This window comes from Branchiostoma lanceolatum, chromosome 5 (genome assembly GCF_035083965.1).
Source record: "Branchiostoma lanceolatum isolate klBraLanc5 chromosome 5, klBraLanc5.hap2, whole genome shotgun sequence".
In the NCBI taxonomy this organism is placed as follows: Eukaryota; Metazoa; Chordata; class Leptocardii; order Amphioxiformes; family Branchiostomatidae; genus Branchiostoma; species Branchiostoma lanceolatum.
The window spans coordinates 16,590,896-16,616,559 of NC_089726.1; the positions used below are offsets into that span (position 1 = coordinate 16,590,896).

The window sequence follows — 25,664 nt, forward strand, 5'->3', positions numbered from 1 at the left end:
AGTTACTGTAATTCACTTTATCTTCATGGTATCAAAATTTCCCGGTGTAAGGAAAGTGGAAATTTTCACTGAACTTTAACTTCACGGTTGTGGCAAGTGATTTACAGAACGGCTGTGTGCAGGAATCATATATAATAACAACAGTTTTTTTTCACGTTGATGATAAGTTCACGGTACAGAGGTGACCGTAAAAACAGTGAACATAAAGTTACAGACTGTGTGAAAGAATCAAGAATAACAGTAGAACTATTTCAGAAAGCTTAACAGGAAAAAATTAAAGACTGAAGTGTTAACAAGGTAGTTAAGGGCAGGAGATTCACATTAATTTCAGTCTTTTCAAGAATGTTCAGCTTTGCAACAAATTAACATTTTAAAGTTATCCATAGAGATGAGATTGAATGTACTACAGTAACTCTGAAATAAGAGGTGTATCACATGTGATTTGACTTGTGAATAAGCATTTTGATGTTGACTGTGTTCTGTATTTTTTGTGCCATGACGACAGAGTTGTCGAGGCTACTGGACAGAGAACTGACCAAGGTCCTGTCAGAGATGCAGAAGCCTGGTGAGACTGACGGCAGCAGTGGTGAGCACATGTCTCAGTCTGTAATAACCATCCTGCAGTGACAGTTCTAGCAAAAGATATGCAAAACTAGAGAGATATACGTTGGAGTCGTTTATCAAAGATAAAGATAAAGATAATCACAACCTACCAACCCCAATTTTTTCAGGGCTGAAACTGAGAACACAACATTTTTTTCCTTTGGCCTTAGGTCAGTGTTTAGTGATTGTCTGGTCTACCGGTGACAATGATAAGTGTTGTCTTTCCACAAAAAGTATATATTATAACCTCAATGATGGGTGATGGGTAGATTTTAATAATAGAAATGGTGCGTATTTCATCAGATTCTTTCCCATGTTGGTAAGTACATGTGGTCTCAATTTGGAGTTTGATTTAGATACGTGTTCAGGTACTAAGGGCCTTTATGATGACATTGTCCCTACAGATACAGTGTTACAGGAGAAACTGGCTGGTCTCAGAGAACAGCTCATTCCAGAGATCAAGAGCTGTGTAACCCGGGCCGGACCAGTTATAGGTCAGTACATGTACATGTACATTCAAACTTGGACATGAATGAATAAATTAACTTTATTACTCAACAATCGCATATGATACAATGTATGGCATTAAATACTACAAGGCTAACCTATCCTACACTTCTTACTACAAAATATTATATAACAGTATATGGATTATAATATAGTCATGTATGGGTAATTTGGTCTCACTTTTGGGGTGATGTATAAAGAAATTGACCTATGTAGCTGGTGGATGTATGAGTTGGACATGACAACAAAACATAGAAAATATGGTTTTGTGTACCAGATAGGGTGAAATTTGTCTTAGTAATGATAGTCTGTAACAGCGCATCTACTAGTGCATATCTCTCTCTTTACTATAAGTTGGACAAGTCATGGACATTCAAACCCGGACTAACGACCACCTTTGCAAATAATTGTATCCACTCTTAGGGGATCCCTTAGACTATTTACCCTAATTGACCCAAGTATGAAGAATCCTGTCTGTAGTTTCCACCTCTCCACTATGACCATTTAGTTCAAGTTCATTGAGTGTTCGCCGTAGACAAGTTTGAAAGTACATGCCATTCACAAACAGGATCATAATGGATCATGCTTTTCAGAACTCTCTCTGTATTATTATTTTGGATTATGGTGGCTTTGGCATGGTGTAACGGTTAGAGCATTGGACTCAGAACCAATAGGTCCTGGGTTCGATACTCACCATGCCCCAACGTTGTGCCCTTGGGAAAGGTACTTTACACGACCTTCCCTGACGATGGAGTGACGCCCACCGAGCCACTTTGGCTGATATATCAAAATGTGTGCCAAAAACACACTACGTATTTGGTTTGCCAATGTGCCAACATCTACACATTGACATCCACCAAGAACCGTTAAAATTTCTTTTTTTTTCTGTATTATCTGAATATAATTTTTCTTCCTACTTACTGCTTTTCCGATGATTTTGCAGATGGAGTTTATGTTCACAGTTCAGGAAGCTCTGTGGTGGATCTTCTCAGACAGGTCAGGTTACTGTAGATTCATTTATTTCTATGGAACCTTTATTTCATGGTTTTGTGTATTCAGTTTGCAATTGAAACAGTTCTGTAGCACAGTTTGGATACAGTCGTATATCAGAAATGCATATGTGATGTATATAGGGGTCACTGTAAAAATAAAACCAACGTGAACATTTCAAGATTTATAGCACTTCTGAAGTCTACCAGATGAAATGGCCATGATTATGGAATAGTACTTTATTATAGTCCCCTTTTTTCTTTTAGATTTACAGGTTTATGGTCCTTAATACATCTGCTTATCTGATGCTCAAAGGCAAGCAAAGCAATATTAGGGCCCAAAATATGGAAATAAAAAATGCTGAAATGTTTATGGTAGTGACATTTACTTACAATATCTAGCATATTTACGTAATAACTTCATACTTTGAACATTTTAAAATAGCGCAAAAATCGTGCCGTACGATGATTCCCTTAAGTTCTCGAGCCTACAAAAACCCTGGCAATGGTGTACAGTGAGTTCTCATGTCACAATGACATTGTATTTTTGCATACATTGTGATAGTGTTGTTTGAACTAATCGGAAATGACTAAATAAATTGACTTTTAAAAATTCAAGTCCACATTGTGAAAATGCTGAAAATGTTTCATTTGAATGAAATTTTCTGTAATATTTGTCACTAATCATTTGATATGTTGTTCTTGATTCCAGACAGAGGAAAAGTGTTCACAGTTAGAAAAACAATTAGAAGAGATGAGCGGTAAGACTTTCTCTAGTTCCTTTCAAGATGTCATGAAGTTACTTAATGTAATATATTGAATATCATTTGAATCATACAAAATACCTCAACTTCTTGCGTTTTTTTCTTATCATTGTTTAACAGTCAAATTGTTCTTTCTTCCCTCCATTTAGATCTACAGATAAGGGTTGACACAGAGAGAGAGGAAAAGACAATACTGAAGGAGCAGATACAATCATTAGAGGTCAGCTCAACTACATAAATCTGCTCAAAGTTGGAGATATCATTTCTTTGCCTGTTGGACTGTGTACCTAAACAAATTTTAGGTACAGGTACAGGTACACAGGTTTAGGTACAGGTCTGGACCTGAATCTGTACCTTAACTACTAATGTTCAAATAATGGTCATCTATTACTCGAGTATTATTTTTATGAAAACAAAGATGAAAATTTGACTCAGGTCTTGTTGAAGTTTATTCTGTGCTACAGGAGTATTCGGTGCACTGGCACAGTAATGTCATAGTGATTTAATCTGTCAAAGTTGCCATCCCCTTACCTGTTATCCTGGCCAGGCCTGGAACTGATTAGTACTGGTTCAGTACCGGTACACCAGGGTTCAGGTATTTTGGACCTATACCTAATTGATTGTACCGGCACTGTACCGGTACACAGCTCTAGCTATGATGCACATATGATTGCCCATGCGTGACTTACCTTACAATATACACAGCGTTGATGATAGTGACATTAGATATAACTTCATTAGAATTGTCTTAATCAGTTCAGCAACAATGTAAAAGAGTGCTTGATCCTTTGTACTGTTACTAAGTTATGGAATAACATAGAATCACATACAAATTCATGTCAGTCATAAAGTTATATGACATTCTTTTCGTTGCATTTCAGAAATCGTATATTGAGAAGTTATCAAAACTACAAGAGGAAAATTCTAAGGTAAGAAAAATCGTGAGAAATCTCAAACCTTTCTTGATCTGGTGAAACCACCCAGAACTCATACATTTTTTTGTTACCTTTTAGTCATTTAATCTCCTGGACCAGAATGAATAAAAACCTGATGCTTTGTTTATTATCATGTCAGTATGCTATATTTTAAATGCAACTTTTTCAATACATTTTGATGATAATCTTTTCCCTTCTACAGATATCTGAAAAATTGAAAAAGAAGCAGGAAAGGTATGTTTATTTGCTTGCTTGTTTGTTTGTTTGTTTGTTTCAGATTGAAAGAACCATCCTTTTTTCAAGAGAATCCAGTTAACTAAGTATCAAACTTAATTGTGACTGAATAAAAAGACTCTTATTACCCAACCAAGAGATTTATTCAACCAACGTTCCGGTGATCATCTGTCACCTTCTTCAAGGCAATTCTGACTGGTTCACATTGCACTGCAGCACAGGTGTTGCATTGTGATGCTGTTCCCTGTGACTATAGAATACAACACAGGGTATTCCGTATCACCCGAGGTACCACCCGGACCGCGGGTAGGATCGCCCGTAGGCCGGAGGGCAATCCGACCCGTGGGAGGGCTGGGACCAAGGGTGATGCGGAATACACCGTGTTGTATTTTATTTACGTTATACCCACCTGAGAAAACACACATTTCAATGTGAAATGCTCCAGAAGTTGAGAGAGTTTTGTGTCCTCAAACAAAAAATTGAAACAACATTGATTCCAACCTCCGAATCCGGTATTCGAATTCACGACGGCGGCGAAACCGGCGCACTCGAAATATTCTATGGAAGCCCGTGTGATAACACTCCCGAACCCTATGTGATACGGATACATGTAGTTATCACAAGGTCCGGAACACTAAGTCTTGTATCAGGCCCAGGCATGACATAAATGTAAATACTTTGCATTTAGGAACACATCTATAAGCAGCGACACCTGTGCTGCAGTCACTTGGTTGTGTAAAAAGAGTCTTTTTATTCAATGACTTCCCAACATGATGAAACTATTCACGGATGTCCTTGTAACTTGTTACTTGTATGCTGAATGGTGTTTTGTTTTTCACTTTCAGCCTTTTGCAATTACAAGAGGAAAAAGAAAAGATGTATTCAGACAACAGATCTTCAATCCAAGACTTAAAATCTTCGAAAGAGGAAGAAGTAAAGGTAAGTTACGCAGGTATCTAGGAAGACATGCATTTGATTGGTTGTGAACAAATTACTTTTGATTGGCATTGAACAGATTACACGCCAATCCTTTCTTTCCAAGAGATTTCTGGACACATAAAAGATATTATCTTCTTCAAGTAGCTTTTGGTGCAGACTGCAATTAAGTCCTTTTCTTCTTGTCTTCTATGCAGTATAGTGGAAATAGAAATATATCAAGGAAGGTTAGACATCCTGGAAGAACATTATATAGTACCTGATGAAAGATAGCGGATGCTATCTGAAATGTCTGACTCTTTAGATGATTTATCATTTTCTATAACATGTGAAAATGGAAATACATCCCTACATCAACTTTTCTCACCCTCAAACATAGAAAACTTTACTCATAAGTATCTCTGATAATCCCCAGATAAAACAAAAAGATTTAATGAGAGCTTCCTAATCATGAAGCTGTCATCTTTTATGATGTATCAGGCAATCATGGAGAGATGAAAAGATACTCCTTAGGCTGGGGCCATTTCTGCAATAAAGCTATAGTCTTTGTAATAGAAGTCTGATTTCCTTATTAATGTATAGAGCTGCTCAGCAATTACAAAGTCTGTGATGTCGAGTGTTGGTGGTTGTAAATTGGCTCCCTCATGGCCTAATGGGTAGAGTGTTTGCCTTGCACACGGTAGATTGTGAGTTCAATCCTCGTCTGGGTCATACCAAAAACTTTTAAAATGGTACATTCTTCTTTCTCTGCTTAGCACTCAACATTTAGGAAATGATGTGAAAGTTAAACACACACATCACTACACGCATCACTACCAGAGACTTGCACAAAGTTGTGTGGCCCAAGATGTGCGAATCCGAGATGGGCGCCGCCATAGGCTCCAGCAAGTAGTGCGGGAGGACTTTAACTTTGTTTAAACTCTTTTAAAACTCCCCCAGGTGATTATGGATCAGAACAGCAGACTGCAGGAGGAGCTGACGGCCGCCCAGCAGAGACTACAGGAGGTGCAGGACTGGGGGGCTCAGCAGGTGAAGGAAAGGGACCTACAGCTTCAGGAACTCACAGCAGAGGTGTGGGCACAATAATCCAGGGGGTTGTCTAGGAAAAAACTGTAAGGGGGAGCATTGGGATGCAGCGGAGTGACCGCTTGGGGGGGGGGGGGGTTGAAGGCACTCAGAAACATGGCCTGTCCATGATGATGAACACTCAGAAACAGGTTCTGTCTGTGGTGCTGACACTCAAAAACAGGGCCTGTCTGTGGTGCTGAACACTTTAAGACAGGGCCTGTCCATGGTGCTGTGCCAATCAGAAAGAGTTCTGCCCATGGGGCTGAATAGTTGAAAATATGGCATGTGTATGGTGATATACCACTCCAAAACAGGGCCTATCCGCAGTGCTGAACACCCAGAAACAGGGCCGGTCCATGGTGCTGAACACTCAGAAACAGGGCCTGTCCATGGTGCTGAACACTCAGAAACAGGCCTGCCCATGGTGCTGAACACTCAGAAACAGGGCCTGTCCATGGTGCTGAACACTCAGAAACAGGGCCTGTCCATGGTGCCGAACACTCAGAAACAGGGCCTGTCCATGGTGCTGATCGCTCAGAAACAAGGCCGGTCCATGGTGCTGAACACTCAGAAACAGGCCTGTCCATGGTGCCGAACACTCAGAAACAGGGCCTGGCCATGGTGCCGAACACTCAGAAACAGGGCCTGGCCATGGTGCTGATCGCTCAGAAACAAGGCCGGTCCATGGTGCCGAACACTCAGAAACAGGGCCTGGCCATGGTGCTGAACAGAAACAGGGCCTGTCCATGGTGCTGGACACTCAGAAACAAGGCCGGTCCATGGTGCTGAACACTCAGAAACAGGGCCTGTCCATGGTGCTGAACACTCAGAAACAGGGCCTGTCCATGGTGCCGAACACTCAGAAACAGGGCCTGTCCATGGTGCTGATTGCTCAGAAACTAGGCCGGTCCATGGTGCCGAACACTCAGAAACTAGGCAGGTCCATGGTGCCGAACACTCAGAAACAGGGCCTGTCCATGGTACTGATTGCTCAGAAACTAGGCCAGTCCATGGTGCTGATCGCTCAGAAACTAGGCCGGTCCATGGTGCTGAACACTCAGAAACTAGGCCGGTCCATGGTGCCGAACACTCAGAAACTAGGCCTGTCCATGGTGCTGATTGCTCAGAAAAAGGGGCTGTCCATGTGCTGTACTATTTAGAAACAGGGCCTGTCCATGGTGCTGGCACTCAAAAACAGGGCTTGTCTGTGTGCTGAACACTTTTAAACAGGGCCTGTCTGTGGTGCTGAAACACTCAGAAACAGGCCTGTCCACTGTGCTCAACACTCAGAAACAGGCCTGTCCACTGTGCTCAACACTCAGAAACAGGCCTGTCCACTGTGCTCAACACTCAGAAACAGGCCTGTCCACTGTGCTCAACACTCAGAAACAGGCCTGTCCACTGTGCTCAACACTCAGAAACTGACCTGTCCACTGTGCTCAACACTCAGAAACAGACCTGTCCACTGTGCTCAACACTCAGAAACAGGCCTGTCCACGGTGCTAAACTAATCAGAAACAGTCTTTGCCCTGGTCATTGGTCCAAATCCGCTTCTTGAATATTTAATATTAGCTGGTCAGATTTCTAGTTCTCTTATACATGCATATCATTTTTTATTTGTGCATTTGATTGTTTTCCTTTCTTTTTTCTCAGATGTATCTTAAAAAGAGTTCAGCGAAAGCGAATTTTTTCCCAGTACAATGTAATGTTAATCTCAAACTGATATATGATCTTAACAATGTTTGCAGTTGTCTACCAGAAGCACGGAGAGCAAACAGCATGTTCACAACGTGACTACAGAAAATGAGAACCTGCGATCCAGTCTTGCAGCTATGGAACAGGTAAGTATTATTGCTAGAGAACACACAAGATATCGTCGTCACAACTTTCAAGGCAATAACAACAAAACAACATTTCGCAGGCAAACGTCAGTGTCTGCAAAGTATAGGACAACTTTGAACATTTTTTCCCCAAGATCACATCATGTGTCCTTCTTATATAACTATGCAGTCAGCAAGCTACCATATAATTTTTAATGGATTCCTTAATTTCAACAGTAAAAGAACTGTCATGCCACAATATGTAACGTAACATGACCTATTTACGTGCAGGAGTAGTTTACGTCCAAATTGGGTCATGTCCACATGTCGCGGTGTATTATGCCAAAGCCTGTTCTCATGAGAAACAAAGAACGTCATAAGTATGATCCTCAGCCATCTCTCTCTTTTATACAACACATTTAAAAGGGTTTACGTCCAGCGACATAACAGAATAAACTCCTGAACCAGGAACAACAAGTTGCACGGAAGCGTCATGCATGACGCATGTAATTCGACACCGCGTATGTCATAATGTTTTTCTAACTTACACGATACCTACTATCTTTTAAAAGTAGCTGACGTTAAACCTTTCTTTGATATGCGGACTATCCATGGTGATTCGAGGTTTGAAACTCTTGCCAGTTTTAGGAAGGTTTGATACAACCTAGCGACCCCCGCTCAGATGATACATTTTTGTACGGCATAACATCATGGCCATGCGTTTATCACGTGAACGCCACGTGCTGCTGATTTCGGGGAAATTCACAATACAAAAATTGTTTTGTTCCATCGCGTCGGGCAAGCGGAGGGACAAACATAGTGACTTTACTATCATTTGTCTGTAGACCACTTTCGACAGTTACTGTGCATTTTTTGCCGGTCTATGTTCTTCAAGCATAGCGCTAGAAGGGAAAATACTGAGTTGGACGATAAAGGGTAAGCCTAGCTCAATTCTACACCATATACCCCAGTATAAATACATGCTCGCATGGTGTAAAACAGGCGGAGAAAAACTTACAGACCATGCATTTTCTTGTTAGAAGAGCTGATATATCTACCCATGGGTTAAACATTTGGCTCTGTCCGCACGGTTTTAGGAGAAATAACGTTTTGAATAAATCGGACGTAAACTGGTCATGTTACGTTAGATACATTACTATCAGGATTTTTTTGGTCTGAAAGCAAAATAGCATTGACGTTGGTGTGCTTGGTTACCATTTAACTTTTAAAGAAGAAAACCAACGAAAACACACTTCTAGATTATCAGTGACAAAAAATTAGACTATTACACAATGCTGTTGTATCATGTAGTTGTATTGTACTATATTGAGATAATTTGTCAAGTGACAAGTTAGATTTCACTACAAATGATAGTATTGTAAATCTGTTTACTTTCATGGTGGTTTTACTTTGCAATCGAAGGGAAAAGGAGGTTTTTGCAGTATTTTAAATTCGCAGTTGAAATTATTCTGTGGTACAGCAGTCGTTCAAGGCAGATATATTTTTACAGTGTCAAGGTCACTGCAGAGCCATGAAAATAAAACCTCTACGAAAGTTTCAAGATTTACAGAAGTCATATTTAGGGGTGGATACCGGTTTGCTGGACCTGATTCGGACCTTTATAACATCCAAGAACTGAGTCCAAAAAACCTGAAAGCCAAAACCTGAGTCCAAAAAAAACTGAACAAAGTACAAAGATATTTTTCTATTTTGTTTGATAAAAAGTGTTTTGAGTGTTCCCTCTGACAAAAAAGGCATTTAGAATAAGTGCAACATTCAAATATCAAACACTGGTTTATCTTGAAAGTTTTCTCACCAAGAAACTTTTATAGTCATGCCTGTCAGTATCAACTCTCTATGCTTAATATTGGTCTAATAAAACAAAACATCAACTGGACAGGATCAGGTCCAGGTTCAGGTCCGGACCTGAACCTAAATCTCTGGACCTAAACTTGGACTTGGACCTTATCAAGCCGAACCGATATCCACCCCTAGTCATATTGCACAATCATGACATCACACTATTGCTTGATAACCAGTTGTGTCTGCCTCAACAAGTGACAGTACATGTGATAAAAGCATGAAATAAGAAGGAGAAAGTATGGGGCAATAATGGCAAGGCAATAATGGCAAGGCCAACTGCTCTTAGAACTAATCAATTAGCCAGACAAATTATACCACAGGTGTTAACTTCAAAGACATCTTTTATGTTTTTACAAATGGGATTGCGTGGGCTTTTGTTTTAATTTTCTTCCCCCACACCACAGATACAAGGTTCCAGAAGAGAGGAAATAGATAATTTGCAGGTGGGTTGTGTTTGAAGGATCCTGGTCCATTTTGTAAATCACGAAATCTGCGTCCTGAAATGAGAAGCCGGTGTTTCTGTCTTTGAATTTAATTATGGTGTTCAGCCAAATTTGAATCAGGCAACAGTGATGATTATTATACAATTTTGGGAAAAGTCCAAATTACAGTGCAATGCCTCATCATTGCTTGTAAGGGACCGAACATCAAAAGGCAAAAAGTATAGCTGACACAAATGCATTGTTGGTCCAAGGAATGTAATATTCCAAAACAAGCAATGAAACTTATTGGTCTCTTTGGTAAAAAAACTAGGTAGAATCGAAAGACATTCATTTGTCTCAAATTAAAAAAAACATGATTTTGAGAACCATTGTAGATGAATTGGTGTAATGCTTATCTAAGACTTGCATGTACATGTAAAAGCGAATGTGAGACACTACATGTATATCTGCTGTCCATACTAGCCTCTCTTCATTGTGTTCTTAAATAGGGGTGACACAAACTTTCTGTTTCACTCACTTTTGACTTTCGATTCCTCTTGTATCTCTTTATTCCTATCAACCTTTCCTTCACAATGTTGTACTAGTCATGTCAGTACTTAGTGGAAAGAGGGCTAACATTGGTATGGTTTAGTTGAATCTGTGGACCAGTGGCATTCGCAGATAGACAATCATCTAATTTATTATAATAATGATAATATATAAGTACTTGATAGATCTGACCAATTAATGTGCATTCAGCTGTAAGTATTCCAAAATATCACAGTGCAGCCGAAAAACATAAAATAACTCACAGCTAACATTACAATACACATGTGCAAATGTATATCTACTGGACAGGTATAATGTTTATGCTCCAGTGTCGCTTTCAAAACGCAGACCACAATGTTCTCTACATACACTGTACATACATACTGGTATGTCAAAATAAGTTACCATGGGTGGCCCAGGGGTTAGTGACCCTGCTATTAGACCAGCAGGTCAGGCCTCTTGGTCCCCCAACTTTCACATTACCAACAAGTGTTGAATAAATCTTTATAATATGGTGTTGTAACATTATGGTCTACTGTTAGTTTATGTTCGTTGTCCTTGCAGGAAAATCTCACTAGTATACAAATGTATATGTTTGTCTTTTTTCTTGTGATCATTGGAAGAGTTTCTTTCTACACTGTCTTTTAGTGCAAACTATATATTTACTTTCCTCATTTCTCTTTCCTCTACATGGCAAGCAGAATGTAAGGCTGATGTATGAGAATAGGTACTTAACGTTTGTTGATGAAAGTTAGACATCCAGGTAATAAGATTCGTCAAAAACAGTTATTCAAGCAACTGGAAAAAATGTTGAAACAGTCAGGTGCTGTCTTTCGTCAGTGACTACGTAAAGGGAAGAATTGAAGAGCCAGGTTTTATACAAGAGTTGATGTATCAATGTTCAGAGTTTTGGTATGAAACCTGGTTCTCCAGTTCTTTCCTTTAGTCACTAACGACGAAAGACGGTGGACACTGTCTGAAACATTCGACTATTTCAAAATTTTATCCAGTTGCACTGGTTGCTCGAGTAACGTATGTGACGTATCTTATTACCTGGATGTCTAACCTTCTTCAACAAACGTTCCAAGCTGTTTATTTTGCGGCTGTACTCAATGTTCGTTTGTCCCGTTAGCGACTGAACAGCAGCCTGACAGGCGACCTTCAGGCGATGCAGACGGCGCACAACCAGCTGGTGCAGGAGAGAGACGACCTTCGCTGCCAGCTGCAGGAGGGCCAGATGGCCAACAGTCGGCTGCTGGAGCAGCTGCAGCAGACAGCTGAGGAGCACGACCAGCAGATGCAGGCGCTCAACGAAGCAAACAGGGTAAGTCGCTTTTTTTGAAGCTCATCTGTGTTGGTACAAAGACGAAAATTTATCTCAAACTGCCCCTTCAATGATCGGGAAAGGAAAGAGCTTTTTAAAGAAGCCTCCAAAACTTACCACAATTTCCAAATATTTACTGACGAAAATAAAACTAGAACCATGTTAACCTCCCAAAACCCACTCATTACAAAAAAAGTGGGACACTTCGTCTTCCACTGCTTCCAAAAAAGAAGTCAACCCAAAAAGCGTAGATTGTATTCCGTAGTAGTTTTTAGAATAGCCATGTGTTCTACTAGTCAACATTGTTAACTCACACTACCTGCACAGTATACCCTTGCTATGTATTGTTTATGTTGCAATTAGCCCTCGGGCAAGAACTTGCAAATAAAATTATTACTAATCATAGTACAATGCTAGGCTTTCCTCCAACACTAAGGTATACGTGGATCAAATTTTCAACGACCACTGTCGCCTTCTTCAGGCTCAATTATAACCAGTCACGTGTCTGTAACTCGTGCCAGTTTACGTTCGGAAGTGATTGGTCATTATTGTTCCTGAAGAAGGTGACAGTGGTCGTTGAAAATTTGATTAGTGTTCAAAGAAAGTTTAGTATTGTACTATAAGTTACTCTTTGCTGTGTTTGCACTGGCATTGCTTTGCTGATTTTACTACTATAATTGCATTTTTATATTTATTGCTTGTGATGCCTGTCCACCATTTGTTGTCATAGTGGCATTTTGTATAAAGTTATATCATTGTTGTATGACTAGTATGAATCCCTGGTCCCATAAGTCATGAACCCATAGATTACAATACAATTTTAATTAATACAATTTTTATTTGCAAGTTCTTGCCCGAAGGCTAATTGCAACATGAAACAATACATAGCAAGGGTATACTGTACAGATAGTGAGAGTTAACAATGTTGACTAGTAGAACACATGGCTATTCTAAAAACTACTACGGAATACAATCTACGCTTTTTGGGTTTGACTTCTTTTTTGGAAGCAGTGGAAGATGAAGTATCCCACTTTTTTTGTAATGAGTGGGTTTTGGGAGGTTAACAAAGTTCTAGTTTTATTTTCATCAGTAAATATTTGGAAATTGTGGTAAGTTTTGGAGGCTTCTTTAAAAAGCTCTTTTCTTTCCCGATCATTGAAGGTGCAGTTTGAGATAAAATTACAAAGGGACAGTTCAGTCAGACTTTAATGTATCATATAATTCATTCTGTTCAATTAGCAAGACATGTCCTTAAGCTGAAAATGATCCTTAAATAGGAAATTACCCATAACATGGTAACATATGGCCCAATTATAAAATGCCTTGGGGAGGAAATGTTGGGTTCCAGGAGCCTCATTTCTCTTTTTGTTAATGATCCCTGGGTAATGATTACATAAAACATGAAATAAAGAACATTAACCGTTAACTGCAGTTGAGTAAATCTATCTTACAAATATGCATCGGAGTGACGTGCATGGATGGGGATATGAATATGCATGAATTTTGGGCTTGCATACTTGCAAACTGTTTTGGAATCAGATAAGTGTACAGAATTTTGACATTCTTACTTATGTGCAAACACACTCACTCACGCACACTCACACACACACACACACACACACACACACACACACACACACACTTATAGTTTTATACTTACCAGATTTACATACAACTTGATTGACAGTTGTAAGCTGTGGTCCCATTTTATTGGACACGTACATGTATATGTACTTAGCAATGAAAGTAAGTTAATTTCCCTGGTAATTTGTGCCTTTTATCAAATACAGGGTACTGCTGATAGCTCATATCTTTCTCAAAACGACCAGTGGAAAAGTACATTGTGTAGTTGTAGTTGTAGTCCACATTGTTCTGCTGCTACAGTGGTCTAGATCTGAACACCCTGCAGCTGCAATCAGTCTTTCTTCTGTCCACTTTGTCTGGTTCATTGCGAGCTTCCTTAGCCCCCATAGTTTCCTTTGTACACTTTCCATGCACATTGTGTATCTTTCTGTAATCTGATATGAATGTGTGCCCCTTATTTGATCAAAGGATTTTTCCTTCCTCTCATTGCCATGGTTTGGCAGTTGCAGTAAAAAGTAAACTAAAGCAGTCAATTTCAATTGAGCTGAAGCATGCTGATTTTTCAAGTAGCTAGTTGTATTGCTATGCTGCTTTGCAATGGCTCGCATTTTCAGCCAAGCACACTTGCATGGTCGCCCATTCTCTAGGTTTGTTCCCTGCAATTCTTTTACATGCAGAGGTTTAACACATGAGGCTAATGCTTGAAGATCCCCCATATATTCATGGTGCTGCTTGCTTTATGTCACCAACCAAAATTAGAATTGTCAGAGCTGGGGGCAACCCTGGGATCACCCCACCCCCTCCCCACGGATCCTCTGAGTTTGATCCGTATGGCAAAACAACATAATTGCTGTGTCTCTCCCCCAACTTTCCATTGGAGTTACCAGGATGCATGTTTAGTCACGAGCATACATCTGTATATGCAGTTCTGTTGCCAGAGTATGATGTCATTTCCTGTAACATTCAGTCATGATGTAAACTTTGGCAACATTTCTCATGGCATGTTCTCGCTGTGTTAGCATATAGCAGATTTGGTGACCTCTGTACCGTACATGTACTTGGGAGCAATCAATCTATTGCTTACCAAAGCAGTTGCCCTTTGAATTTGCGGCACTTGGGAATGTAACAGGCAATCTAATTGGGTCATAAATGAATAATGGTGATTTGGTGGCAATGCCACTTGTTCCTATGGCGGTATTGTGGGAATATTTCTTAGAAATGAACTTTGTTGTGTCTCCTAACAGTGATAGTTGTCCAGTCATGGACATGGAAGTTTAACTTATCAAAATTTTATTTTGACTTTGTCTCAAGTTTGTACTTTCTGTTTTTCCATGTTCATCTGGATCTATGGATGACATCTGCACGTGCATCAATTCTCGTCTGTTTCTTTGAAAAAAAGTTTTCGACCATACTGTAGATTATACAAAGCAGCTGCAGAATGTGCCATAAATGAGGACTTATCAGAAAATGGATACGACTGAGAATGCCAAAGTTACTTCCATAGTCAAAGAACAACGTCGTGAAAGAGCAAAAAGCCATACTCTGTGTTTTTAGTCATTAATTTGTTCAGCCTTCTTGACCACAAAGATTTCATGATGAAGGCAACTTTTTATTTTCGCTTACCTTTTTTTTATCGTACGCTTGCATCAGTTTTTGGGCTCCTAATAGGATCTCATCCATTATAATCAAATCAACATGGCCTTATAGAGACTCAATATGCCTGATGCTTCATCATTCTTTAAGTAATAACTTAGAGAGAAAAATTTGCTTATTAGATTGTAAAATAGATCTAATCTGGTAGACCATGCTAATTGGAAAATAGCTATCTTGCTTAACTTGAGTCTATGACTCTTCATAAGCAACAAGTAGTCCTGTGGTAGTTGATTTTTTAATCAAAATATCGCTTCTTTGTTTCCTCAACAGCCTTGACAGTACAGTCAGTAGTAACGGTGCCTTAGGTACATGTACTTTTCCTGTGTTACGGTTTAAGTGTAAGGGTAAGACACAATTCTAGATGGACTGTGATTTCCCCCCAGCACTTGGTTGTATTTCAATTCTCAGGTTGGACAGTTAGGGAAATCTTGGTTTGTGTTGCGCTGCTAGAGAAGCCTTTGTACAGATACAATGCTTCTCCAGGTTTCTTCTTCATTGATCAACGTGCTACACATTTAGACAGGAGTATAGATTCTGAGGTGAATGCAGAAGACAGTTTTGTTTGTGTGCACGAATAGTACATATTTCTTATGAAAGATTTCAAGCCCACTGTTATAGTTAACCCTCCGTGTTTTAGTGCCAATTCAAACTCATCCTGTGCCACTTGGAGGTTAAAAACTGAAACATTTTTGTGAATATTACTGATGAGCAAAAACTTGACACTTTTTTGACTTATCAGGTTTATATTTGTCAGCAATGGTTTAATCCTTTAATTTAGTACTACCAGCAAATTTACATCTGAGTTCCAGCAGTTTGGAAGACCTTCTACCTTCGTCCTTGTTTTTTTTGGTATTGAAAGTTTTGGGCTATTACCAAATGGGACGACGAGGAAAAAGTTTCACACATTGTTCAACTTTTTGGCATGAGAAGATTTAGTTCTGGGCATCATGTGCTATAGCTTGTTTGTCTAAGACAGTGTACAATGTAGTTCTACCCAGCTTGCTGTTCAAGTTAGGCAAAATTCTTACTTCGTGTTCCTTCTCCACCCATAGTTAAAGGAGCAGTTTTTCCAGGACATTTTGTGTGCACAATTATAACCACTCAAGCGACTCTACTTTCTTTCTTATCTAGTGTGGCAGTTGCGGTGACCTTATAGATTTTGTGTGCCTCCAGTATTCCAAGTTTTAACAATACCCGCAAATAGAAATCTTTGATGTACTGATTTGATAACCTGAAAATCTCATTTCCTTCACTCGGAGTCTCGCCATGATTCCATACAAAATGTATATGTATTTCTGCTGGTTAAGTTCTCAAGTTCTTGTCTGAAGAAGTCCACGCTCACTGGCTACGCCTTAGAACTTGGCTGAAACTTGTAATATTCTGATTTCTGGAGGAATACAGCTGAGTCAATTGGTCCCATTGCCCACAAATAGAAACCTTTGATGTAGTGGTTTGATAACCTAAAAATCTCATTTCCTTTATTTGGAGTCTCGCCATGATTCCATATATGTATTTCTGCCAGTTAAGTTCTCAAGGTCTCGTCTGAAGAAGTCCACGCTCACTGGCTAATATAGTATATGCCTTAGGACTTGGCTGAAACTTGTAATATTCTGATTTCAGGAGGAATACAGCAGTCAATTGGTGCCATCTATCAAGTGTAGTGGGCCCAATACTGTTGCCCATTTGTTATTCCTCTCAGCATGTTGTCCTAGCTCTTTGGAGAGGTGTGCATCAATCAGGCCTCAAGTGCCAAGGTTTTCGGTGCTGCACCCCCGGCTGACAGCCACTCTATCATATAAAACCCGGCTTCCCCGCGCATTCCTACGCATCCCAACCAATCATGGCAGACGTACTGACTGGAGCTGGGCGCCGTGGATGGACGGAGCCCGGCGCAGGGAAGCCATGCTTAACTTTACATGGAGCATCCACAGATAGGTATACTAACGACTGTTTTTGTCCAGGTAGAATTCTGAACTCGTTTAATGCAATACAGTATGATAGTGGTTTATCATCAATATTGTGTGATTCTGTATGAAGGCAAAGCGGCTAGTATTTTGTGGGTATTTTAAGTTTTGGGCGAAGACTTATAATATGCGTTGCCACAGGATGGCTTGTTACACTTTTCATGGCAAGTTTACTCTCCTTTGTAACTGAATTTTGGAGAAATTTGAAGTTTTCTAATCTGTACACGGCCCAATACTCCAACCACACAGTGAATTCTTACCAGCTGGAGTGACAACCACACAAATACAGAATGTCCATGCAGTTTCTGCCATTGGAGTTTGATACAATTTTTTTGTATTTTGTTTTTTTGTATTATTAGTTATTTGCTATTTTTATTCATATATGAACGTTTACTTATTTTAGTCAACCTCATTCTTATTCTGGTCATATATTATAATGTTGTTTTATTCTATGTCAGGGTTCTCCGACCAGGAATCTCTGAAAACTGTATGTCGTGGTGAAATAGATAAACTAAAAATCAAACTTAACTTAACTAGATTGGATATGTTGAACTTACAGTGTGTAATATGTACCGGTATATATTGGGGATGCAAATCTATGAGAAGCATCAATGATAGCATTGATATCAAGTTTAAGTATGATTTTGCAGACAGGCAAACCATTTGCAATAGGAATTACCATGAAATGATAAATTTATGTGCAAAACTTTCTTTATTATTGTTATATATAGACTAAGGAATGATGTTTGTGTTAGATATACTTGTACATGCATTGCTGTTCTACTGCTGGGTAATTTGGTACTGTGTTTCAGTGATCATATTAGTTGTTGTTGTTGTTTAGGCCTACTGCTGATACAGTGCTATATAATATATTGAGAAACAATATTAGTAATATCATTCTCAAGTTTTCTGCCGAAGTTTTGATTTTGGGATATATTTTATCCCTGCAGCACACTGTCTTTGAGGAATCTGAAGAGCATTGAATTTTGATTTTTCAGTTGTTCATGTTACGTTTTATCACATATTACTGGTAGAGTCAGATGACAGCCAGAAAGCAGACTGAGAATATTTGCCATGTTTCAAAACAGTCAAACAAAATTATTTCATTTTGGAATACATTGTAGCTGTCTGAGCTGGAGGTGTTCCTGGGATCAAATTCCTGCCCACGGATCCACAAAATTTGATCATATTTCATCCAGCAGTGAACAGAAGACTGTGTCAGTTACAGAATGTAGACTGCTTCAGGCCTATACATCAGTTGAAAATGTACACCTTGTAGATCTATTTTATGCACCAGGATATTTGCGTGTACATGTATAACGTTACATGGATATATACAGTCATGTATGTTTACATCTTTGCATTGATAGTTATAGAAAGACAACTCTGTGTATTTTACATCACTCTGTTTTGAATGTAAAATAAACATCTGACAAAGAATTAGATACCGAATGTACATACAGATACCACGGCAACCCTGCAGTGAGTTTTCACACAAACCGAACCTACAATCATGGTTCAACTTAGATCTGAGTCCGAGACAAATGCCGTAACCTGTTCCCCGATGGACCAAAGGAGACATCTCAATCACCTAGGCTTGGCTGGTTCCATTACATGGTATCACATAATGCAACCTGGTATCTCTCTCTTTACAAAATAAGCTGATGTATTGATAGCTTTGTGATCCTCACAGATGTGAAGGACTCTCTCCTCTCCTGCCTCCTCTCTCAATGGTCAATCACTTCCTCCATTTAAGTATCAATAACATCACAGTGCTTCAGTCATTAGATGAAGTGCTACATGTACTGGTAGTTCTATTTGTCTTTATTGGCCTTAATGGCTTCCTCTCCAAGCTGAAGTCCAGGTTGAAACAACTGCAATTTGTCTGCGAAACCGGGAGCGATGCGCAGTTATAGCTTTCCTCAGCACAACAAGTGCAAGCCTGCCGATTACCCTTGCCGAGGCAGTAAATTGTCTAAGTGGCTGGTCGTGCGGGGAATCCCAATGTTTGACCCTCAGCTACCTGTGTGCATGGGAACTGGCTTAGGTGATACTTTAGAGTTGACCATTATCTATAGATTTTCAGCAGGATGGAAGTGTAGAGATGCCATTACCACAGTTATGGTGTAGCTGGTGTATATTTCACCCATCTACCGGCCAATCACAATGAATTAGATTCATGAGGGAGATGGTATGTTCTGCATATATTCTAAGGATCAATCTGGGCCTATATATTTGATACTGGATACTGTTTAACACTGCTGTAACACCTTAGCTATCAGCATTGGTGTATCGTGCAAGGCAAGAGAGGCAAACCCCTGCTCAGTCACCACCAGGCCTGAAGTGCACAGTGTGGGACAGGTGTCTCCAATCCTGGCTTGGACTAGTAATTTGCCACACACTGTTCTTACAGACGTCTTCTCAAAATACACTTTTTTAGCAAAGCTCCCATGGTGTATACAACCCCTGTGAACAACTTCTGCATCTTTATTGTTCATTTATTGCCAGTCTAGGCTATTGCCATGTGAATTAGAGACATTACATGATTATATACCTGTGCATAGGAAAGAGATGGGCTTCTCTTCATCCAAAATGTGGAAACTTAACTTTATTTTTAGGAAGATGATGTCTTCCAGCACTAGTGCTGGGGCCTCTGAGTGTCTCTTGTGGTGGAATCCAGTGCCCGTGTTAGCTATCTCTGATGATGGGCAGTGATTGGTTATCTTAAGCGTTATCCAGGCAAACTTTCCTTGATTTGATTTTGAGCAGTAATCAGGCCCGAGGCACGCGTCCTTTTTGTACGGATAAATTGTCGCTGAAAGGCAGATGTCAGTAAGACCAATTCACTTCATCGCGTATCTTCCCTCGGCACCAAACATACTGATTGGCTTTTCCTCAGCTTGGGTTAGCCAGAATTTTGATAACATCGAGAATCTCTCCAAGGTATTGTGAAGACTTCAATATTTACCTGTGAACTTTAAAAGATTGGAGAGGAATTTGTCAAAATGTATCATCATTTACAATATGTATAATGCTGACTAAAACAAGGATTGCCAATAAAATCTTGTGATCATACCCCGGTATCTTTTTCAGAAAAGAATTTGGAAAATAATTTCTAAAAAGATGTGGGAACTGTGGCCATCCGAAATGTGAAATATAGCAAAACAAATAAGACATTAAAATGAAATAACTCCCAGAACCTTAGATGATTGTAATTTTATAGTTTATATAAAGAACCATCTGTCCTGCATATAGTACTTAAATGCAGGCAAAACCCAAGATGGTAGTTTCATCCAAGACAATGTCTGAATAGGCCAGCAATCAATATCCTTTTTAAAGTCTAGGGTGCCATAAATGGCCTGATGTCCAGTTAACTGCTACTAGAGGGATCAGTTCTTACGCCAGTCATGTACTTGACTGGATGAAGTCATAAATGCATCCCCAAAATCTTTATTAGTCTTCAATAATTCAAACAAATGCTGTTTTTCCCCCTGTATCTTTCGTCTTTTCTAAGGAAAACGTTTGTCACATTGTTAAACGATGGCAACTTTTTGAAATTCCAACGAACCGTAACCATCCATTCAATAAATTAGTCCCATAGGGCCGGCAAATTTGTACCTATTAGCATCCTTCTAAATGAGATAATTGCGATTTAGGAATCCTGTACAAAGCAGACAGAAGGGACTGATAGCTGCTGCCGATCATAGGTTATAGTTTTACAAGAAACCGTTGTAATATCTACAGCATAACCACATCCAGTATACATAGATTACTTTTGCCGTAGCTTTGGAGAAAATCCAGAGAAGCTGATTTAGCTCACATTTTCTTAACACAGACAGACACATACATGATTGTACAACCTTCAGGGTGCTACCAGCAAATTCTGTCTTCCAAATTGCCACAACTTTGTTATGGTTGGTTATCTCAAGTGAAGAGAAATGATAGCTTCTCAAGCATTTTGAGCCAACCTGTTCAAATGTGTATTCACAGAGGACAGCTACTGCAGCCCATGCAAATTGGGCAACACTGCAATATTCTTTCCACTTTAACTTGTCCTTGACTTAAATTGAAGGACTAGTTATGTTGGATTCATGTCCTCTAGATGCCCCCTATAGCTGCCAGAAACTTCATGTTTTCATCTACCGTTGATATCATATTATTTTGAGCATGGAATGGTCTTGGCTGTTGGAAACAGGCTATGAGGATAATGGCTGTAGATGCTTGATCATGAGAGAAAGAATTCTAAAGACATGTTGTTTTTGTAGCCTTTATTTTGCGTTCATTGGAAGGTCTTGTATTTCTTGACTGCAGAATTGCTCGTCTGCTAAACTGTTGCATGGCAAAACCTAAATTGGAGTTCTGTAACATTACTTTGAACTGACAAGCACATATTGCACAGATTTAGGCATGTCCCCACTTTTTGGAGAAGTGTGGATGGCTCTTTGGCAATCTAGTTAATGTGTGGTGTAAGCTTAGCACTCTTACAAGGGTACCAGTGGCCAATACAAATTTGGCGCCACAAGGTACAAGACACCTGTAGTGTCCCATAGGATCAACTGCTACCCAGTTTGGTCTTTTTTTTTTATAGAAAGTTTAAAGTTGTTGATGAGGTGTTGATTTCAGACGACATGTTTTTTTTTCAACACCTGTCTGGAAAAAAATGAGTTTAACTTACCACATATAGGTAAACGTATTCCCCTAGCATTGACCAAGCTTATCCGATTACAGAATTCTATCCAGATAAATTATGGTATGAATCAGTCCTCTTCAAATCTGTGAATGTAAGATGGGGAAGTATTGAATATTTGCATTCAAATTTCAATCACAAAAGGAATTCCTCTTGTGCAATCAGGGCTTCCCATGTACTTTTCCAGAATTTCGAAGGCAAGTTCCTGATAACTGCCCTCAAGAGGTTGCCCGTGATGTTGTAATTGGCTCCTGCATATCTGCAGAGGCAGCAGTTGAGATTTATCAAGCATATCTATCCCTTAGTATCTTTGGCTTGATTCCTCCTGGCCAGGAAACAGTTTAGTGCTATCTGCTGTCCCCAGAATGGAGGCTTAGCGTGAGAGGTGTGGTGGCCGGGGCAGCAGAAAGCTTCTGGCCATGCCGACACACAGAATTGTAACTGGCAGATAAGATGGAAGTCCTCCCCTCCTTGCTGTGGAACCAGTCGCCCGGCATTCTCCAGTCTGGACTTAAATTCAAAGTCGTCCGAAGCCCATGAGAAAAGATTTGTGCCAGTAATGGGGTGCAAAGCCTTGAGTGCAAAGGAAACACAGAAGTCTGATGGGCAAGTGATGGATGGTATAGTGCTGGGATGGAAAGTCTCCCTCTGCTGATGTGTCGGGAGGCGTAATATTGTTTCATGTACCTCCGTATTTCTGTGATTTAAAGACGCTATCAATGCCTACTGGCCAGTAAAACTTAATGCACTAGCTTTTATTATGATTACTCCGTGCAAATGACTGACTCTCTACAACATGTTGCATCTTGTGCGCTACATCTCAGGATTCATTGTCGTTTACTTCACGGCTGTTGATGAGACTTCTCTCCTTCTTCTAGTACATTAGACATGGTGCCGACTGCACATTACTACTGTAACAGTGCATGGGCTAGGTGGTAGAGCTCCGCTGATTATGCTTGCATCCGGATGTATGCATTAGCCTCTGTTAGCCTGGAAGTGGAAGCTCTGGCTTCTTTTGCATGTGCAAAGGAGTGAAGGATTGCAGTTGCTTTAAAATGGCAGATGACATTACGAGAATTGGGAAGACTAATGAAGAACCTGGTTTCTCCAAGTTTTGCCACTACCGGTATCCTTCCAAGTGAGTATAGATTTTGTAGTCAATGTCCTGAGTTTTTAAAGCCTACAACAGTTGAAACCTTCTTGTGTAGAACTTAGAAGGATTTAAAGAAATAGTGGGGTTAGTTTTTGAACAAAGCTTCAAAAGCCATTCTCTGATACAGTGCTAAACTCACCAATACGTTGATCTCTTGCTTTTACATGCGATTATGTTGAGCTTGCTTTTTTTTTACAATATGTAGTTACTTTTACCGTAGTTGTAACATGAATGGTGTGCCTTTATGGTTTTATCTGACAACTTGCCAGCGTTGAGAGTTTGGGAGTTCACACGATGCGGCCACAGCAATTGCATTATGTGTTCTGAAAAAATTACCTAAAAATCTACTTCTTTATACAAGATGAAGAAGTTTATCATTCTGTTACTTTCTGCCAAGCAAAAAAAGACAGAATACTGGATGCTAGATTTTTAAAGCAATTTTTCAGGAACATTTGGTCAAGAAATTGTGAAATCAAGTCTTTGTGTGTGTTCGGTGCTCTTTGTGATTCCCCTACAACAAAGACACATCTCAATTTTCCCTCTTCACCTATTTGAAAGGCCTGTTGAGCCTATAGAGTCATTTGGGGAAAAACACCTGGAGTCAAATCATTCATTGTTTGATGTGAAGGCATTGTCTTAAATTGCACACTCAGATTTGACAACAATCTCTGAATTTAATGCAACACCATAGGATTTAGCTCTTGTTTATCATTTGATTGACTGTCATTGTAATATCAAAGTCTGCATACATTGGTGGGACCCTGATTACCATCTGAGGACACTGCTAGCCAGTAGAGGAGAGTAGAAACCACAGATAAAAGAGAACAGGGACCCAGTGACAGTGACAGATGTATCTTTGCTGGCTCTATGAGTCTTTCAGGACTTGGACGCAAATTGACATGTTCTCTAGTCGAGGATCCTTTGGGTTCTGGGGGGACATGAAGGTCTTCTATTGACGTCAGCGGGGTAGTCGGCATTTTCTCTTACCTTCAGCAGAGCCTCACCAACGACTTCTATGTGTGAGTCTGTTGTGATGGACTACTGGATTATATGAATGTAAACTGAGTACTATAAATGCATGCGTAGTTTTTATTTCGCGCTAATGCGAAATTGGTGCGTTCGCAGTGGTTTAAAGTTTGCGGCAGCGCTATAGTTACATATTGCTACATTATTGGACAAAAATGTTCTTGGTGGTTTTAAGTTTGCGTTGAAACGTTAGCTGCAAAAACCGCAAACATAAAACCACCGCGAACATTTCAGCATTTACAGTATCTTGTGTAGTCCCCACTGTTGACATAAATATTCTCCACAGATTTCTTTCACTGTCTAACAGCAAGGTTTTCAGTACCTCGGACAAGCTACATAGTCAGCATTAGAAAATGAAGTCATTTATACTTCTTGTACAGTTGTTCTTTGTTCATACTGTGCTAGATTTTATTGTTTTAACAAAAGCCATCCAGAAAGGCTTCATTATCCACATATACTTCAGAATGTTTTCTAAACTGCCATAGAAATCGCCTTCTTCATCCTTCCATGTACATAAGTTACCATAAGATATTTCTTGTTGTTTTGTGTTTATACTGCACTAGATTTGTATTGTTTTTACAAACAAAAAGGCTTTATTCACTTTTAACATATACCTAGGAATTTTCCCTTTTTTAATCCTTCCATGGATCCAGTGAACAGATTCACCCTATGTCAAGAGAATGTACTGGAAGATGGATTAATAAGTGTTGGAAGCTCCTTATTGATTTTCTATAGTTGGTATAGGATCAAATTCTTTAGAAATGTGTGGCTACTTTGTATAAATCATGGAAGAGGAAAGAATTAACTGAAGTGGTGAATTATGTTTGGATGTTGCTACTTTTAAATCCGCTGGTTGTTTGTCATTTTCACATGTACATGTAATGGATGGTAGACAACAACAACAAAATTCCCTCTTGCCCTCTGGTTTACATTAATGACACTAACATGTACAAGTTTACAGGTCAATTTGCTTTTCATATACATGTAATCTGTCCCTGAAACATGTCTCGAGTATCCCTGGAACGCTCTGACTCACATTTCTGTATCCATATACTAGTAGCCAGTTTAACCGCCCTTCGCTGTAACACACCAGTTTTGCAGGCGCACGGCGTAGGCTATATTCAGGTTTATTACACTGAACGACTTGTCACACCGAACCTTTGCACATCTAACTGCATGTGTTGTTTAAAGCTATCTAGTGAGGACGCCCCTACTATACCTGGTGGCAACGAGTTCCTTTCTACCTCCATTTCTCATCTGATATCTGACCAACACAGTTACAACATGAGATCTGCAATAATTTCGTACTGCCCAAACCAAAAACGCCATCTGCAACAAAGTCTTTCCTGTACCGGTGCACAAAATCGTACAATACTCTTCCACATCACATGAGATCATCTAGTATACCATCCTTATTTAAAATACTCATCAAAAACAGACTGAAAACGGACACAAACAGGTCTATACAGAACTGGTAGTAAATTGAAATTGATGTATGTAAGTATGTATATATTATGTAATGTAATGTGTATTTCACAAGTTCTAATGTGATGTGTATGTTATGTGTATTGACTCCTGGAAGA

At 39.6% G+C, this 25,664-nt stretch overlaps 1 protein-coding gene across 4 annotated transcripts in view; it reads left to right on the forward strand.

Moving 5' to 3' along the window:
• Positions 1-25,664, forward strand: part of LOC136435461 (GRIP1-associated protein 1-like) — a 124,795-nt gene that overhangs the window by 11,448 nt on the left and 87,683 nt on the right. For 3 of the 4 annotated variants that reach the window (XM_066428985.1, XM_066428984.1, XM_066428987.1), the window contains 12 exons: positions 506-586; positions 1,008-1,097; positions 2,054-2,106; positions 2,812-2,860; positions 3,013-3,083; positions 3,745-3,792; positions 4,001-4,032; positions 4,878-4,971; positions 5,908-6,039; positions 7,785-7,877; positions 10,124-10,162; positions 11,823-12,014. In XM_066428985.1, the coding sequence (XP_066285082.1) occupies positions 506-586; positions 1,008-1,097; positions 2,054-2,106; positions 2,812-2,860; positions 3,013-3,083; positions 3,745-3,792; positions 4,001-4,032; positions 4,878-4,971; positions 5,908-6,039; positions 7,785-7,877; positions 10,124-10,162; positions 11,823-12,014 (974 nt within the window). The remainder of the gene's footprint in view (positions 1-505; positions 587-1,007; positions 1,098-2,053; positions 2,107-2,811; positions 2,861-3,012; positions 3,084-3,744; positions 3,793-4,000; positions 4,033-4,877; positions 4,972-5,907; positions 6,040-7,784; positions 7,878-10,123; positions 10,163-11,822; positions 12,015-25,664) is intronic. The other variant, XM_066428986.1, reaches the window with a different exon arrangement.